The sequence below is a fragment of the Triticum urartu genome, chromosome 6, assembly GCF_003073215.2.
Source record: "Triticum urartu cultivar G1812 chromosome 6, Tu2.1, whole genome shotgun sequence".
Taxonomy (NCBI): Eukaryota; Viridiplantae; Streptophyta; class Magnoliopsida; order Poales; family Poaceae; genus Triticum; species Triticum urartu.
Window position 1 is genome coordinate 322909231 of NC_053027.1, and position 20049 is coordinate 322929279.

General features: G+C 46.1%; 1 protein-coding gene across 1 annotated transcript; it reads right to left on the minus strand.

Annotated features, from left to right (window-relative positions):
• Positions 1 to 17896: 17896 nt before the first annotated feature.
• LOC125517365 (protein CYTOKININ-RESPONSIVE GATA TRANSCRIPTION FACTOR 1-like) lies at positions 17897 to 19539 on the minus strand. Its single transcript, XM_048682561.1, has 3 exons — positions 19128 to 19539; positions 18592 to 18975; positions 17897 to 18428 (listed from the first exon to the last, which is right to left on the minus strand). Exons 1-3 carry the CDS (start codon positions 19329 to 19331, stop codon positions 17988 to 17990), a joined length of 1029 nt encoding a protein of 342 aa, XP_048538518.1. The 5' UTR covers positions 19332 to 19539; the 3' UTR covers positions 17897 to 17987.
• Positions 19540 to 20049: the final 510 nt, after the last annotated feature.

Below are 20049 nucleotides of genomic sequence, written 5' to 3' on the forward strand. Positions count from 1 at the left end.
TGTTAAATCACATGGCGATGTGAACTAGATTATTGACTCTAGTGCAAGTGGGAGACTGAAAGAAACATGCACTAGAGGTTGTTATTTATATTTCCTTATATCATGATAAATGTTTACTATTCATGCTAGAATTGTATTAACCAGAAACTTAGTACATGTGTGAATACATAGACAAACAGAGTGTCCCTAGTATGCCTCTACTAGACTAGCTCGTTAATCAAAGATGGTTAAGTTTCCTACCCATAGACATGTGTTGTCATATGATGAACGGGGCCACATCATTAGAGAATGATGTGATTTATAGGACCCATCCGTTAGCTTAGCACGATGATCGTTTAGTTTACTGCTATTGCTTTCTCCATAACTTATACATGTTCATGTGACTATGAGATCATGCAACTCCCAAATACTGGAGGAACACTTAGTGTGCTATCAAACGTCACAACGTAATTGGGTGACTATAAAGATGCTCTACATGTGTCTCCGATGTGTTTGTTGAGTTGGCATAGATCGATATTAGGATTTGTCACTCCGAATATCGGAGAGGTATCTCTGGGGCCTCTCGGTAATGCACATCACTATAAGCCTTGCGAGCAATGTGACTAATGAGTTAGTTACGGGATGATGCATTACAGAACGAGTAAAGAGACTTGCCGGTAACGAGATTGAACTAGGTATTGAGATACCGGCGATCGAATCTCGGGCAAGTAACATACCGATGACAAAGGGAACAACGTATGTTGTTATGCGGTTTGACCGATAAAGATCTTCGTAGAATATGTGGGAGCCAATATGAACATCCAGGTTCCGCTATTGTTTATTGACCGGAGATGTGTCTCGGTCATGTCTACATAGTTCTTGAACCCGTAGGGTCCGCACACTTAAACGTTCGGTGATGATCGGTATTATGAGTTTATGTGTTTTGATGTACCGAAGGTAGTTCGGAGTCCCGGATATGATCACGTACATGACAAGGAGTCTCGAAATGGTCGAGACATAAAGATTCATATATTGGACGAATATATTCAAACACCGGAAGTGTTCCGGGTGATTTTGGAGAAAACCGGAGTGTCGGAGGGTTACCAACCCCCCCCCAGGGGGAAATATTGGGCCTACATGGGCCATAGGGAAGAGGGGAGGCAGCCCACAAGGGGCAATCGCGCCCCCTCCCTATAGGGAGTCCGAATTGGACTAGGGAGGGGGGCGCCCCCCTCCCTTTCCTTCTCTTCCTCTCCTTTCCTTCTTTCCCCTTCTCCTCCTAGTAGGACTAGGAAAGGAGGAATCCTACTCCTACTAGGAGGAGGATTCCTCCTTCCTTGGCGCGCCCCTAGGGCCGACCAGCCTCCCCCTTGCTCCTTTATATATGGGGGCAGGGGGCACCCTAGGACACACAATTTGATTGCTTTTAGCCGTGTGCGGTGCCCCCCTCCACCATAATCCACCTCATTCATATCATTGTGGTGCTTAGGCGAAGCCCTGCACCGGTAGCTTCATCACTGTCATCATGCCGTCATGTTGACGAAGCTCTCCCTCAACACTCAGCTAGATTGAGAGTTCGTGGGACATCACCGAGCCGAACGTGTGCAGATTGCGGAGGTGATGTACTTTCGGTACTAGGATCGGTCGGATAATGAAGACGTGTGACTACATCAATCGCGTTGTCATAACAATTCCGCTTACGGTCTACGAGGGTATGTGGACAACACTTTTCCCCTCTCGTTGATATGCATGACCATGATAGATCTTGCGTGTGCGTAGGAAATTTTTGAAATTACTGCGTTCCCCAACACATCATGTTTAGTTAGTCATCATATCTTTGAATTATGTCATGCTATGTTATCCAGTTTAGATAGGTATCATATATGTGAAATTATGGCATGCTATCCTTTTTAGTTAAACAATATATATGTGAACTATTTCATGCCTTTTTCCACACTATCTATTGCATCTGTCTCTCATATAAGGTGTGTACATTCAACTACTTTTCTTGTTTATCAGCCATTTGAATTGGAGGGGTGATGGCAGTATCTTGCGGAGTAAAAACACAGTCTTCAAGTAAAACAATTTTACCTCTTGGTGGAGATAGCACCCCGGTTGTACATGCATAAGAACCAGCCCTACCATACATAACCCAGACTCTCGCAGATTGTACCCCTACTCAGATGGACAGAGAACCAGCTTCACCCAATCTAACCCCAACCCTAGCAGATAGTAACCCAGTTCCAGTTGACACAACATCATCTCCACCACAGAGCTCCCAAACAAGACCAATTAGTAAGGCGGCTCTAGTGCCCAAAGCGCTAGGACTACCATGGTGAACCCTAACTCCACCAGCTAGTACACCTATTCCTGTGGATGAAGCATAACCATCCATTCTAGTTTAGCATCTATCGCATTTGATGTTGCTAAATTATATGTGCGTATCTTCCCATCATGGAAATATTATACTAAAGATGAAGGAAAAAGACAGTTGCAGGTGTTCGTCCATGAGTTATGTGTAAGTAATGTTATTCATGGCAATTACTTTGTTTTGTGCCATACTTTCTACCTCCATGCTGGTTATAATACAACAAATGTTCGCATTTTTATCTATAGAGAAGGACCGATTTGGAAACTCAGGATGAGGTAAGTTGTGCTAATATCTCTGCTATCTTCAAGAATGCTTTGTAGAAGTATCGAAATTACCTGAAGAAGACGTACTTCACTGGCAAGGAAAGTCATCAAATTCCCTTACTTTCTCCCGACACACATTTACGGGACGATGACTGGGAACGCCTTGTTCTGTACTGGTCTAGAACCAAGAATGTGGTAAGGTCTATGAGATCATTTTTATTTGAAGTACTATATGTCTGTGTCTTACTGTACTCTAATCGTGTAGAACAAGTGCTTAAACTTGAAGAACAACTTTTCTCATTTAAGATTCCATTGCTATGGTGCATACTGCTTTGCTCTTATTATATCACTGTATTTACTCATACAAACTTATTTTTAAATTGAAGGATCCAATCAAAACTCCAATGGCGCAACAGGTATGTTTAAGCATGTTTATTTAACTGGTTTTCTCTTCTAAATTGCTCTGTTAATTTCAATTTCAATTGTGTATACAGTTGTCTTCTCATATCATGCACATTACTAGCATCAGAATAGAGCCAAATAGTGTTGTTGTACATGTATACCCGTGGTACCCATCTGAAATCTTGTTGTGTTGTGTAGTTTCCTACACTTGTTTTCAATGCTGCTTTGCCTTGAACTGGTATGATTTGAACCGTGTCTCTATTTTGATTTGGCAAGACAACGAAGTGACAATAGCACATAGATATATGTTTGTTTGATGCTTTTATTATGTACTACTTCCCAATAGAAGACTTGGTAGTTTAATCATGTCCACCTTACTATTGAACTGGTTCACCAAAATGAGTTTCATATACTACATGCTAAACCTGCTATGTGTCTGCTTATTCCTTCTTTTAGAATGCTGACAGAATATTGGGGAAGAGTACCTTATTAAGCAATGGTAAATGAAGTAATGTAGATAAGGTTTGGGATAGTGAGACATCCTTGTTGGTCTCCAATAAAACGCAGCTAAGAAAAACAGACAATCCCAAAGTCATGTCTTGATGTAGTGTTTGAGTTACTCGCCACTACCGCTGGCACAAACTCTTTGAACTCACTGTCTGAATCAGTTTGGTTTCTTGAGTCTCAACTACAAGCTGAAAGACATCGATCAACTGTGTTGTGACAAGAAGCCGAAGGACTGAGGAAGTCCCTGCAGAATTCATATGCATATTTTCTGGTGCAACAACAAGTGTTGGAGGGTTTTAGCACCAAACAAGAGAAAGCTAATAAGCTTGCTAAGTTTATTGCTAGCATGGTGGTACCCAGGATAACATTTCTTGAGCTCTTTTGAAGTTGTTTCAGTTATGGACTTGTTTTGCTGCCACGTTTATTTGCACTGGTGGCCAATTTAGACGCCTAGTGTATGTAATATGCTGCTTTGTTCCCTATATTTGCACTAGTGGCGAACTTTGATGACCAGTGGATGTAATATATGTAATAACTGTAATAGCCTATCGTAAGTTGCTTGCTTATTTATTTCCTTATTTTCTTGTTTATTTGTTTGCTTGTAGTCACTATAGTTCTTTTTCTGTGGTTTTCTAGTGGACACAACAACCTATTTTTTTAAACTAGGCCACAATAACCATGAGCAACATACAGACTGTTGTAACCATGGTCCTGCTACCTACTATAGTGACCATGGGCCTCCTATGGGCCATAGGATCCATGGGCCTTCTACGGGCCATAGAATCAATGGGCCTTCTACGTGCCATATGATCGATTGGCCAAAAATAGGCCGTACAATTCGTAGACCAATAACGGGTCACAATATGGGCCTTAAATAGGCTAGAATGGGGATCGTTTGTTTATTGGCTGACCATAGCGACCCATTAATAGGCCGATATGTATAACGGACTTAATTCTATCAACAGGCATAATGGGTCATTAATGGGACATATTAGATTATGCTATGGAAACAGGCCAGTGGATTAACGGGCCACAAACGGCCAACTGTAATCACGAGCTGGATTTGTCCCACAAGCGGAACATGCCAGCAACGGAGCGTAAGTAATCGAATGTTGGAAATGAACCCAAGAATAAATGGGCCCTCAGAAGGCCGAAAGATAACACGGGCTGAAAATGGCCCGATGGAATAATGGGCCGTTAATGGGTATAAAGAGATATACTTGAAGGAAATATGCCCTAGAGGCAATAATAAAGTTGTTATTTATATTTTCTTATATCATGATAAATGTTTATTATTCATACTAGAACTGTATTAACCGGAAACTTAGTACATGTGTGAATACATAGACAAACAGAGTGTCACTAGTATGCCTCTACTTGACTAGCTCGTTAATCAAAGATGGTTAAGTTTCCTAACCATAGACATGAGTTGTCATTTGATGAACGGGATCACATCATTAGAGAATGATGTGATTGACTTGACCCATCCGTTAGCTTAGCACTATGATCGTTTAGTTTATTGCTATTGCTTTCTGCATGACTTATACATGTTCCTATGACTATGAGATTATGCAAATCCCGAATACCGGAGGAACACTTACTGTGCTATCAAACATCACAATGTAACTGGGTGACTATAAAGATGCTCTACAGGTGTCTCCGATGGTGTTTGTTGAGTTGCCATAGATCGCGATTAGGATTTGTCACTCCGTGTATCGGAGAGGTATCTCTGGGCACTCTCGGTAATGCACATAACTATAAGCCTTCCAAGCAATGTGACTAATGAGTTAGTTGCGTGATGATGCATTATGGAACGAGTAAAGAGACTTGCCTGTAATGAGATTGAACTAGGTATAGAGATATCGACGATCGAATATCGGGAAAGTAACATACCGATGACAAAAGGAACAATGTACGTTGTTATGCGGTTTGACCGATAAAGATCTTCATTGAATATGTAGGAACCAATATGAGCATCTAGGTTCCGCTATTGGTTATTGACCGGAGATGAGTCTCGGTCATGTCTACATAGTTCTCGAACCCGTAGGGTCCGCACGCTTAACGTTCGATGACGATCGGTATTATGAGTTTATGCGTTTTGATGTACCGAAGGTAGTTCGGAGTCCCGGATGTGATCACGAACATGACGATGGGTCTCGAAATGTTCGAGACATAAAGATCGATATATTAGAAGGCTATGTTTGGACATCAGAATGGTTTCGGATGAGTTCGGGCATTTACCGGAGTACCGGGGGTTACCAGAACCCCTCGGGGAGTGTATGGGCCTTATTGGGCCTTAATGGGAGAGAAGAGGAGGCGGCCAAGGTGGAGGGCGCCCCCCCCCCAAGCCCAATCCGAATTGGGTGGGGGCGGCCCCCCTTTCCTTCCCTCTCTCTCCCCCTTCCTTCCTCTCCTACTCCAACTAGGGAAGGGGGAATCCTACTCCCGGAGTCCCCCCTTGGGCGCGCCATGAGAGGGCCGGCCCTCCCCCTCCTCCACTCCTTTATAGACGGGGGAGGGGGCACCCCATAGATACACAAGTTGATTTTTTAGCCGTGTGCGGTGCCCCCCTCCACAGATTTCCACCTCGGTCATATCGTTGCAGTGCTTAGGCGAAGCCCTGCGCCGGTAGCTTCATCATCACCGTCATCACGCCGTCGTGCTGACGAAACTCTCTCTTCACCTCAGTTGGATCTAGAGTTTGTGGGACGTCACCGAGCTGAACGTGTGCAGATCACGGAGGTGCCATACCTTCGGTGCTAGGATCGATCGAATCGTGAAGACGTACGACTACATCAACCGCGTTGTCATAACTCTTCCGCTTTCGGTCTACGAGGGTACGTGGACAATACTCTCCCCTCTCGTTGCTATACATCACCTAGATAGATCTTACGTGTGCGTAGGAAATTTTTTGAAATCACTGCGTTCCCCAACAATACTGTTCATTGGGCCAGTTTCACCACGGGCCGTTAAAGGGCCTAGAGTTACAAAGGGCCTCATATGGGCCAAAAGACGTCATGGGTCATACATGGGTCGGAAGTTACAATGGTCTGGAATCATATTGGACGGCAGAGATGACGCTACTGGGCCTAATTCGGATAGGCCATAACGGGTTGTAAATGGGCTATATGCGAGCAGGCCATTAACAGGCTTTTTGTGGGGCCCGCTATCTTTTGACCAAGTCAAACGGGCCGGTCTGTTGACCTGAATGGGCCGCTGTTGGGCCGAGCCATGTGTTGACGTATCATAGGCGCGTCCCGTCCATTTGCTGGATGACATCTGTCCCACCGCGGAGTTGACACGTGGCTCTTTTGGTCAATGAGAATTTTACACATGGAAAATCGCCATTGGTCATTGCTGTTAACGGGTTATTGGATCCAAAGTCGGACCCGATAGCTTAACGGCGACCCGTTATGGTGGATGCCACATGTCAGTTACTCTTAACGAAAACACTTCCATGATGCGCCATTTATCATCATGGAAGTGGTCACTTCCGTGATGATAATTTCAGTATTGTCATGGAACACTTCTACGACAGCACAGGTATGACTATCTTGATTCTGTTATAAAATCATTATGCATGACAGAAAACGTGACCTACTGTGACAAACATGTATCATCATGAAAGTATTTTTTAGTGGATGTGAGAGAGGTTCTAGTATCATAGCACGTCAAATGAGAAAAGTTAATAAGAGATAAATCATAGCCACAACTTTCTATTGGCATTCCACAAATGCATAAATTAAGTGTCAATACAATATTAGTGCATGATACTATGCATTCAAGAGTTAGCATCGTAAACTAGTATCATATATGACAGCCCCGCGCACTATATCTTAAGTTTGTATCTACTAGTATTAAATGGATGATTAGATATAGCAGTCCGCCCAGTGCATTATATCTTAGTTTTATATCTAAAACAACCCTCATTTAATGTCTTTTGTGAGAGCACCGTTATGAGATGTCTTGCTTATGGTGCTAAGATCTAGTAAGTACAATAATGGGCTATAATCCCTCTTACATGTTATTTTTGCCTATGTGAAAGAAAGAGATAAGAAAGAAAAAAGGTGTGCTCTCATACAAGAGAGCGAGCCTCTATGCATGCTCCTGTAAAAAATACTCCCTTCGTCCGAAAATACTTATCATTAAAATAGATAAAAAGATATGTATCTAGAACTAAAATACATCTAGATGCATCCCCTTTTATCCATTTTAATGATAAGTATTTTCGGACGGAGGAAGTATTAAATAAGAGGAAATAGAGCGAGAGAAAGTGGAGAAAATACTAGCCTAATAGCCAACCTTAGAGCAAGTATAATAATAAGGGACTTATAGGCCGCTTACATGGCACTTTTGTTAATGTGGAGGAGAGAGACATAAAAATAGATAAAGTGGACTCTTGTGGAAGAGCCTAGCTATCATGTCTTCCTAGACAAATAGAATAAATATGAAGAAAAAGAAAGAGATGAAAAAGATACTACTCTAAAATAACCAACCACATGGCCTACCTTATTATATAAGGAATTATAGATGGTGGATTTAGATGACATCGCACCGGCATATAGCCGGACAATTCCTTTACAGTACTTCCTCCGTTTCCAAATATTTGTCTTTCTAGAGATTTTAACAAGTGACTACATACGGAGCAAAATGAATGAATCTACTCTAAAATATGTTTATATACATACGTATGTGGTAGTTCATTTGAAATCTCTAAAAAGACAAATATTTAGGAACGGAGAAAGTAGTAACTAATAAGGCTGGGTTTTTTTCTGACATGGCAGATTTATATAGCCAGCTGCTATTGTCCTTACTCTTAAAGATATGATTGCTCTCTATTTCCTCACTAAATAAGGTGCCACGTCAGATTTTTACATATGAATCCATGCTAAGATACAAACATTAAAGAGTGCCCCTACACAAAAGAGACCTTCGTAGTTATTTGTGCAACCAAATTAGTTCGTAAATGAAACACATAATCATTTTACTCAACAAAAGATTGTAGAGTATACATGAAGGTCTAGCTTATTTACATATTGTCAATCTCATTTAAAATTTGGAGGTATTATATCAGCCTAGGATTAGACGCAATATTTGATTCAAATAATGGATATATTTTCTGATAATATTAGTAACAAATTTAGTGACTTGCTCGATGTTGGTCTCAGTTCATCATTTTTGTGTGAAACTGTCTTAGTTTATCATTTGTTTTGTGTCTTCAGCATTTTTCAGTAAACACTGGCACTAACCCATCTCTCTCTCTCTCTCTCTCTCTCTCTCTCTCTCTCTCTCTCAAGGCATGACAAAATATCATCATGCATGACCATCTTCTAGTAGATTTGATATTTTGCCACCACTTACTTTGGACTTTGATATTTTGCCACCACTTACTTTGTAATTGATTTTTTGCCATCACTTACTTTGCACTTTGATCTTTTGCTACTTTATAACACAAAAACAATCTTTGTAAATGATAGATGAAATACATGCACAAATCAGAGGACAATTGTACCCTTATGCCTGTTTGACTGAAACAGGTCAGCCTGAACACAAATGGGCACGAGCAACAGCAGCCACGGCCAAACACGGGCACGAGCAGCAGCAGAGGCCGCGCATGGCCACACACGGCATGAGCGGCGGCAGCGGCGTCCACGGACGGCCACGAGCAGCAGCGGTGGCGGCGCCGCACGGCCACTCGGTGGCCGGCGATAGAGCACAAGTGGGTGGAACGGCGGCCATGCATGGCATGAGCAGCGGCGGCCTCGCACGGCAACGAGCAGCAGATGTGGCGGCGGCGCACGGGCACGCGGTGGCCGGCGGCGGAGCACAAGTGCATGGAGCGGTGGCCACACATTGCACGAGCAGCAGCGGCGGCGGTCTCGCACAGCTACGAGCAGCAGATACGGCTGCGGCCCGTGGTGGTCGGCGGCGGAGCAAGAGCGCGAGGAGCGGCGGCATCGACTCGTAACCCTAACCCTAGGCTGCCGGGGGCCGGGGCGGGAGAGAGACGACTCACCTTGGACTACCGGGAGATCCGGGGAGTTGGCCGCCGCCCCGCCGTCTCTCTGTGAAAGCTGCGGACGAGAGAGATGTGTCGCGAACGAGCTCCTCTCCTCCAGTTTCTGGTCTATCTCGTCGGCAGGGGTATGTTTGTCATTTTACGTGGGACCCATCTGACAGAGGGCAAAAGTTCAAAGTGCAAAATAAGTGGTGGCAAAAAATCAATTACAAAATAAGCAGTGGCAAAATATCAAAGTACAAAGTAAATGGTGGCAAAAAATCAAATTCCCCCTTCTAGTATTAGTTTGGATTGGTGACATTATTGTTCTTAACAGAGAAATTACATGGTAGACAGGGCAGAGGAGGGTTATGGAGCGTGTACACATGTTTAAGCTAAAAAAAATTTGCGGGAAATTCAGAGAGCTTTTATTCAAAAAAGAGCATTCCTAGGACAGTCAGCCATGAGGCTGGTCACTAGAAAGCTAGGAGTTACATCCATCCAATAATCGGTCACATTCAGAGTGCAAGCATGCTTAGGACAGAGATGCGCCGATAAGTTTGCTGATCTACTAATATGCTGAATATCAAAGGAAATGAAATGATTACTAAGCTCTCCTATTTCTAGCAGAATCGGAGCCACAATTGAGCGGGAACTGTGGCGAGTGTTCCAGAGTGTCACTAACTCCGTGCAGTCAACTTCCATTATCACATGCGAGAGTCCTCGAAGAGTGGCGAATAAGACTCCGTCTCGCAGAGATAAAGCTTCCATAATCAGGGGGTCTGAAATCCCCATATATGGCTTGTACCAAGAACCTAACAAAGCCGAAGAGGATCGTGTGACACCACCTGCGCCGCCCCGACCCTCAGCAAAGTTTAGTGCACCGTCCGTCGTGATTTTTACAGTAGCATCATCAGGAGGTCTCCAGCCGTAACCAGGTAACGTGGCAGCTGCCTTGCGCGGAAGCTTAAGAAGTGCAAGGGCCTCCTTGATCGCTCTAATCGTCGATGTTGGATCCCTTCCCTCTTCGCCATGCTTGATTCGATTTCGAGAGTGCCATATGGACCACATTACAGTGGTGATTTTGGCTCAGTCATCATCAGAGAAACGGGGATCACATGTGATGTCGCGAGCCCATGAGTCAGGATGGAGTCGGGGTAGCCTAATGCCAAACCAAGCACAGGCCTCGTCCCAGAAGCGTTGCGCATGGGAGCAGTGAATAAGAGCATGCTCCAGATCCTCTCTCATCGCTAAGCAGACTTTGCACCGATTAATTGGTGCAATGTGATGATAGTTGAGAGTAGCTTCATCCGGAAGAATCCCACGAAGAACTCTCCACCAAAAAACCCTCACTTTCGGTATGACATTCAATTTCCACAAGGCCTTCCACAACTGATGATCGTCTACTGAGGTTCCGGTAGCCGTCCCTTCCTCCAGAGCCAAGCGCTCTTTATGAGTCATTAGAGCACGGTACGTTGTCTTCACCGTGTAGTTGCCTGATTTCTCGAATGCCCAAGCAAATGAGTCCTCACCTCCCCCTTGCCTGATCGGAATGTTTAGAATGGCTTCGGCATCCGGGGCGACGAAGGTTTCCCTAACCACATCTTGCCGCCACGACCACGTGGTCGTATCAATGAGCTCATCCACCGTTTGAATGGTGGTGCTTGGCGGTTTGAAGATTGGTTTCATCGAGATAGTTCCAGCAATCCATTTGTCATTCCACACTGAAATCATGCTGCCATCTCCCACTCGAGCGATCAGCCCTGCCCCTAGAGCCTCCTTTCCCGCCACGATTGCCTTCCAAGTGGCCGAGGCCGACTTTGGAGCAGATGCGTGCATAAAATCTCCGTCGGGAAAGTAGCGACCCTTGAGCACTCTAGCACACAGCGATGTGGGGTTTGTCATTAATCGCCAACCCTGTTTGCCCAGCATGGCAAGATTAAACTGATGCGGGTCACGAAACCCCATCCCTCCTTTGCACTTAGGTGTGGCCAACTCGTTCCAGGACACCCAGTGCATAGAATTTTTATCCAGAGAACTGCTCCAAAAATATTTTGCCATAGGAGAAGTTAAGCTCTTGCAGACTTTCTTTGTTAGTAGGAAAGTGCTCATTGGATAGGTCGGGATAGCCTGGATGACCGATTTCAACAAAACCTCGCGGCCGACACAAGCTAGTAGTTTTTCTGACCATCCTTGAATTTTTCCACGGGCTCTCTCACTGATGTGTTCAAAAGTGCCGCTTGTGATGCGCCCTACAGCAGTTGGGAGGCCGAGATACTTTGCGCTGAAAGCTTCAACTTGGATATTCAGAGTTGACTTCAAAAGTTGCCTCAAAGAATCAGGTGTGTTAGAACTGAAATAGATAGAACTATTTTCACGGTTTACACACTGACCTGAGGCCTCACCATAAATTGACAGAATGTCATTGAGACGGATAGCACTTGGGTTGCTTGCATTAATGAAGATCAGGCTATCATCAGCAAAGAGTAGATGAGTTACCCAAGGTGAACTGTAGCTCACCCTCAAGCCTCTATCCACAACACCTCCATTGTAATACTTGAGCAATGAGGAAAATCCTTCTGCACAGAGAAGAAATAAAAATGGCGAAACTGGGTCTCCTTGCCGGAACCCTCTGGAAGGCGTGAAGAAAGGAAGGAGCTCGCCATTAACCCGCACAGAGAACCGGACAGAAGAGACACATTTCAAAATAAGCCTGACAAAGGAAAAATTGAAACCCAGCCTTATCAATATTACTTCAAGGAAATGCCACTCGACACGGTCGTATGCCTTCATCATATCAAGCTTGACCGCACAAGAATAATTTTTGCCTTTCTTCCTTCTCTTCATTGTGTGCACACTTTCATATGCAACTAGAACGTTATCTGTGATGAGTCAGCCAGGCACAAAAGCGCTTTGCTCCTCGCTAATAATGCTATCCATGATGCCTCTCATTCGATTAGTGATTGCCTTGGCTGCTATTTTATACAAGACCGAACAGAGAGCAATGGGGCGATATTGGGAGATCATTTGGGGGTGTCTAACCTTTGGTATAAGGTGTTGGGGAACGTAGCAATAATTCAAAATTTTCCTACGTGTCACCAAGATCAATCTATGGAGTCATCTAGCAACGAGGGAGGAATGGATCTACATACCCTTGTAGATCGCGCGCGGAAGCATTCAAGAGAACGGGGTTGATGGAGTCGTACTCGTCGTGATCCAAATCACCGATGATCCTAGCGCCGAACGGACGGCACCTCCGCTTTCAACACACGTACGGAGCAGCGACGTCTCCTCCTTCTTGATCCAGCAAGGGGGGAGGAGAGGTTGATGGAGATCCAGTAGCACGACGGCGTGGTGGTGGAAGTAGCGAGATTCCAACAGGGCTTCGCCAAGCGCTGCGGGAGGAGGGAGATGTGTCATGGGAGGGAGAGGGAGGCGCCAGGGCTTAGGTGTTGCTGCCTTCCCTTCCCCCCACTATATATAGGGCCAAGGGAGAGGGGGGGCGCAGCCTTGGCCCTTCCTCCAAGGAAGGGTGCGGCCAGGGAGAAGTCCATCCTCCCCAAGGCACCTAGGAGGTGCCTTCCCCTTTTAGGACTCTTCCTTTCCCTTATCTCTTGGCGCATGGGCCTCTTGGGGCTGGTGTCCTTGGCCCATATAGGCCAAGGCGCACACCCCTACAGCCCATGTGGCCCCCCAGGGCAGGTGGACCCCCTTGGTGGACCCCCAGACCCCTTTCGGCACTCCCGGTACAATACCGATAATGCGCGAAACTTTTCCGGCAACCAAAACAAGACTTCCCATATATAAATATTTACCTCCGGACCATTCCGGAACTCCTCATGACGTCCGGGATCTCATCCGGGACTCCGAACAACTTTTGGGTTACCGCATACTAATATCTCTATAACCCTAGCGTCACCGAACCTTAAGTGTGTAGACCCTACGGGTTCGGGAGACATGCAGACATGACCGAGATGACTCTCCGGTCAATAACCAACAGCGGGATCTGGATACCCATGTTGGCTCCCACATGTTCCACGATGATCTCATCGGATGAACCACGATGTCAAGGACTTAATCAATCCCGTATACAATTCCCTTTGTCTAGCGGTACGATACTTGCCCGAGATTCGATCATCGGTATCCCGATACCTTGTTCAATCTCGTTACCGGCAAGTCTCTTTACTCGTTTCGTAACACATCATCCCGTGATCAACTCCTTGATCACATTGTGCACATTATGATGATGTCCTACCGAGTGGGCCCAGAGATACCTCTCCGTTTACATGGAGTGACAAATCCCAGTCTCGATTCGTGCCAACCCAACAGACACTTTCGGAGATACCTGTAGTGTACCTTTATAGCCACCCAGTTACGTTGTGACGTTTGGCACACCCAAAGCACTCCTACCGTATCCGGGAGTTGCACAATCTCATGGTCTAAGGAAATGATACTTGACATTAGAAAAGCTTTAGCATACAAACTACATGATCTTGTGCTAGGCTTAGGATTGGGTCTTTGTCCATCACATCATTCTCCTAATGATGTGATCCCGTTATCAATGACATCCAATGTCCATGGTCAGGAAACCGTAACCATCTATTGATCAACGAGCTAGTCAACTAGAGGCTTACTAGGGACATGGTGTTGTCTATGTATCCACACATGTATCTGAGTTTCCTATCAATACAATTCTAGCATGGATAATAAACGATTATCATGAACAAGGAAATATAATAATAACTAATTTATTATTGCCTCTAGGGCATATTTCCAACATAAGGATGACGGATGTATCATTCAAACCAGATGGTAATTCACCTCCATTTAGGAAATCCAAAACTGCCTGGGTCACTGCCTCTCCCAACAGATCCCAGTGTCTTTGGTAGAACCCAGCAGTGAAGCCATCCACCCCGGGAGCTTTCGATGGCGCCATTTGAAATAGCGCCGATCTCACCTCTTCGGGAGTGTAGGGTTTTGTTAACTCCGCGTTCATGGCCTCTATTACTTTGACAGGAACATGAGATAACAGATTTCCCGCGTCCGAATAGCCCTGTGACTGATATAGATTTTGATAGAAGCTCTGCACTTCAGCCTTATCCTCGCTTTCGTTCACGCACACAGATCCGTCGGCCCTCGTGAGTCCCTGTATTTTGTTCATACGTTTCCGCTGGGAAGCTTGCGCTTGGAAGTATGACATATTACGATCCCCCTCTCGGAGCCAGGGGACGCGAGAGCGCTGCCGGAACCACACTTCTTCCTGGTGGAGTGCATCTTTCAATTTCTGGACTATCCTTCTCTCTTCGTCTGATGGGCCCCTGCCCATCGAATGACACCGGATGCGCTCGAGCTTCTTCTGAAGATTGCGAACGGTCCGTGTCAGAGAACCAAACTCCTTAGCTCCCCATGGCACTAAGGTAGCCTGAAGTGTACCCAGTGCGTTGGATATACCACGAAGCCCTGGGGCATGTTGGATGCCTCGCCATGTATCAGCCACTAGGTGATCATAATCAGCATGCGTTTGCCAGACGTTCTCATACCGAAATTGTTTCTTGTTCGTTGTCCTCTCTGACAAACTTTTGCGAAACTCTGTCACAACAAAACAATGATCGGACTCGACAGAGGGGAGATGTCTGACCCTTGTATGTTGGAATAATTGTCTGAACTCCTCGTTTGCAAAGGCTCGATCCAGTCTTGCCTTAACGTTTGCCTCTCCGGACTGGTTATTGTCCCAAGTGTAAGCTGTGCCGGACCAGCCCAAATCCTGGAAGGAAACCTCATCGACGACTTCCCTGAATGCTCGCATATTACTCTCGGAACGACCAGTTCTGCTAAAATGCTCACACGCAAACAGGGTCTCGTTAAAATCACCAACACACATCCAAGCTGAGTGTGGTAACTGGTGAAGATGGCGCAAAAAACGCCAACTATGGTGGCGATCTTCCGCTCGCGGTGCTCCGTAAAAACCTGTGAAGCGCCACACCGAGTTGTTTTGATCGTTGCTCCGAACAACAACATCAATATTTTTTTGACTGTAGTTTTCCAAATCCACAATGACATCCCGAGACCAAAATAGACCAATACCGCCACTAAGGCCAGCACTGTCCACAGCAAAGCATCCTCCGAAACCTAGAGAGTGCTTTAAATCCTCTACCTGTTTCGCTTTGATCTTTGTTTCCATTACAAAGAGTAGAGTGGGTCCTTCTTGCTTCACAATGCTGCGAAGCTCCCGAACTGCCTCGGGGTTCCCAAGCCCCGGCAGTTCCAGCTCAAAATACTCATTGGGACGGGCAGGACCGCGTCGCTGTCTCTGCCGAATTTTCTGGGGTTGGTTTCTTCTTCTTTAGTGCACGGTCAAAATCGCTGCCCTCTCCATCATTACTAGCCGATGCTGAGGCCTCCTTTTGGACGGCAGTCTCACCATCCGAAGCACCCGCGCCTCCATCAGTGAGCATCAGAGTTTTTGCCACCGGTCTATAGATCTGAGTAGGAGCGTCTTTCCTCTTCGGTGGTTGTTTGTGTTTCATGGGGGATACCACCTCTTCGCCTTGATCCTTGTTGGTGCTAGAGTTTCTAGTGGTCGGCTTGCTGTTTGCACCTTGCTTGGGATCACGCGAGGAGTTCTCGCTAGTCGCCTGTCTCCTGAACTCATCCGGAGCGCGAATCTTAGGACCAAACGGAAGTTCCCCTTGCTCATCACGGGATCCCGGTGTCTGACAATATAATTCTGAATGTCCCAATCTGCCACAAGAGAAACAAAAATATGGCAACTGCTCATACTGGATATCATACATATCAACCTTTTTCCTCCTTGCAGAATCAATGAGAATCCACCTTCTGAGCGGCTTCTCAACATCAATGGTGATCCTTGCTCGCAGAAACCCTCCGTCATGATCAAACTTGACAAATTGAGCATGTTGATCCATCTGCTTTGCTATAGGAATCCACCAAGCTTCGTCCCTCAAATTATAGGGCAAGTTCATAACCCTAGCCCAGATCTGCAAACGATCAAACTTCACCTCATCGAGCCTCATACACTCATCAAATTCCGCTAGCACCACGGCATTCTTGCTGATGTGCCATGGCGATCCGTTCCAGACCCGATCCCTATCTCGCTGATTCTCAAACTCCGCAACAAACATATTGATTCCTACGGAGCGAAACTGCAAACCGCGTGGGTTGCCCCACGCCAGCCCAAGAGCGTTGATGATTGTCTTGATGTGAAGATGATTACGGTGAAGAACTTTACCAGCCACCAACCACTTCGCCGGACCACTATCGACTCGATCATCGATCACCAGAGGAGTCGCTTCTTCCTGGGAGATATCCAGTTTGCCCAGCGCTTCCTCCAGTTTCCGTCTGGCGGCGCGGGCAGACTGATCTTCGTTCGCCGCCCCCGCTCCCGCGCTTGCGCTCGGCGTGGCCATCGCCGACCCCCGCTCGCTCGGTCTCTCTCGCCCCGCTGATAATCTGCAGGCGAGAAGCTTGTTCCACGTCCAAACCCTAGATCGCCTCGGGCGCCGCCAAAGGGGTTTAGGGTTTAGGGGAAAAACCCCGAGGTTAAGATCGAGGTTATGTTTAAGCTAATTTGGTGCAGTAAAGTAAAACGGCTAAAAATTTACATACCGATCGGTGCCTGTAGTAGTTCTGTAGCAAGTTGCAGGACACAGATCTCCAAACATCAAGGGGTTCATTTGTCCCACATGCATGCATGCATGCATAGCCATGAGGTAGAATGTCTGTGTCCGAAAAAGGTGAAAAGTAGTATGAGAATACCTGACAAAAAGTAGATAACTATACACAATTAGCTCGCATATGTTATAATATACTTCAGCCAATATGATGCGCAGTAGTTTCTTCTCCCTCATCGATCGATGGATGCATAGCCATAAGGATCGATGAGGGAGTAGTAACAATACACAATTAGGAGGATAGACATTTTTTGACCCTGTGACAGACAATATGATGCATGTGAGTAGTAACGATATGTCACATATATGAACCACATCCAATATGATGCACCCTAGTTTCTTCTCCCGTCATCGATCCTTTCCGCATTATCAGCTCCAAATGAAAAACGAAGATCTTACGGAAATATGTTTTATTACATATTGTACTACAGAGGACGAACACAATTTATACTGGTTTAAATAACCGCAGCAGAGCAAAGAAAGGAAAGAAAACTGTAAAAAAAACTCACCCTCATAGCAAATCTGGGTTACTGCATATACTAACTAATATCGAGCTTCGCTTATTACCCTAGACATGTGATCACCCTCCTCTCTCCCTCTCCCTCTCCCTCTTTCTCTTCTCTCTCTATCCGTACGCCCCGATCGACCGATCTCCTCAACAACACAAAACAACAAGATCACAAGATACAGAAAATATAACAAGACTAATATACTCATGATATGCAAATCAAGTTGCATTCATCAGTGTCTAGTGTCTACTAGCTAGCTAGCTAGTACTAGCTTCGAACAAGACCGCAGGATAGGGTCATGAGCAGCATGGCGGCATCGGTGATCTCGTCGCGCATGAAGCCGTGAGTGAACGCTGCCTGTGGATCGGCTTTGCTCAGTCTCTCCACCATGGCGTCATCCTCGGCAACAACGTGATCTTGATCCTTCGGAGTGGCATCGACAGCCACGGCCTTGGTGGAGGTAACGGTAGGATGATCAACCATCTTGCACCTCTTCTTGAACGGCAGCGACCGGTCGAGGTCCACAGCCCTCTTCTCCTTCTTTGTTGCCTTCACCGCTTGCGATGCATCGCTCGCCTGCGTGGCCCCTTCCGCCACACCGCCACTGGAAGCAGACGCCACCCCACCGTTGGTGGCGGCAGCGGCCGCCGCTGCAGCCATGGCGCGGCGAGCCTTCCTTTGGCGTATGCCACATGCGTTGCAAAGAGACTGCATGAACCATAGACGCATGAAAAAAGTACAGTTAAATAAATAAGTGTGTAGCAATCTGTACTACTGTGTGTTATATGTACATGTTGATATGAAGCAAGTACATAGATTGTGCAGTGCAGGTATAGATCATGAAGTTTGCCTAGTTAGCAATATATTTCACCTTGGGGCCACAAGGACCACTCCTCCACAAGGGGGTCTTGGTGGTGTTGCAGTCTGAGCACACTCTGATAACACCCATGGGATGCTGCAGCTGCTGGCTCTCATCACCTTGGTGTGCTTGTGCCCTTCTCCTTGGCTTTCTTGCCGTCCCTCCTTGGTGATCATTCGTTGGCGCCTTTCTCATGATCCTCATCTTCACCGGCGGTTTGGCGGATGCCCACTGGCTGGTCGATCCATCGCCGGCATGTGTGGCTTCGAAATCATAGGAATTGTATGAGGATCTCTGGATCATGTCACTGCCGATGCTTTGGATGGTAGGTCCGAACGGGGAGCATGTGGCGAAGACGTCCGCAGATCCTCCGCTCATCATCATGTGATCATTGAACTACAAGAGAAAGAAAAAGCAAGCCAGGGAGCAGGATTGTAAGAACAGCTTGCATGTACTAAACACGTTGGAACACATCGATATTGACATATATTTGTGTAGGTAGCTAGTTGTGAACCCCCCCCCCCCCCCCCCCCCCCCCCCCCTCTCACCTGCTGATTAGATTCACCAAAAAATTGCTGCCTCGAGTGCTGGTCTCCATAGGCTTGCCCTTGATGCTCCACAGGGTTGTCGATCATGAAAGGGAACAAGATAGGAGGATCTTTGGGTAGATGAAAGGCTTGAAAGTGCCCTTGATCTTGATCTCCATCCATTAGAGGGAGAGTAGATAGCTGGCTCATGTAGATGGTAGACATCCGAGGGAAGAGGAGGAACGAGAACGAGAGATCTCTAGCCCTCAAGCTATCTGCAGGGACTGTGAGTAGAGGTGGAAGAGATCAGGCTGGATATAAGGGAGACGCAGCCTAGTTAGGGGTGGAGAGGTGTGTAGAGATCTGCAGTTGGAGGGGCAATTTACGGGGGCCCAGAGTGATCATGGACAGTGGAGAGTGACACGTCCTTTTTTTGTAAAGGGGAGCTAAGGGAGCCAAGAGCAACTATCAAGCTAACACCTCTCTCTCTCTCTCTCTCTCTCTCTCTCTCTCTCTCTCTCTCTCTCTCTCTCTAGCTTGCACATAGAGGGACTTAGAAGGATGTCTGAGATCCCTTTCCTAGAGTGAGAAAGAAAATGAGCACAGGAAATTAAAGGGATGAGGAAGCAAAAGTCGAACAAACACATTATTGGACACTGTGCATGCAAACATTCGTTCCCAAGCCCAACCCAAGATCCCATGCAACTGCAGCATGTGCCCCCAGCGCCCCACTCCCCAACTAGTGCAATATTTAGTCTTTTTATTTAATATGTGCTGTGAGAAGTCTCAAGAAAAACGTACTGTGAGAAAGGATTTCAATAGAATTGACAACGCTGTTGAATTGCAAAGGTAAAGTGGACGGCTATTTGCTAGATATAAGGGTTCAAGGACAACTTCTCCATTGATCAAAACCATGATATATACCTGTCTAGCATATATGCCA

Coding starts and splice junctions, on each gene's coding strand:
- LOC125517365 (XM_048682561.1), bottom strand. CDS start 19,331: ATGTCTACCATCTACATGAGCCAGCTATCTACTCTCCCTCTAATGGAT. Junction 18,976..19,127: donor TTGGTGAATCTAATCAGCAG/GTGAGAGGGGGG, acceptor TTTCTCTTGTAG/TTCAATGATCACATGATGAT. Junction 18,429..18,591: donor GTGGTCCTTGTGGCCCCAAG/GTGAAATATATT, acceptor TGGTTCATGCAG/TCTCTTTGCAACGCATGTGG.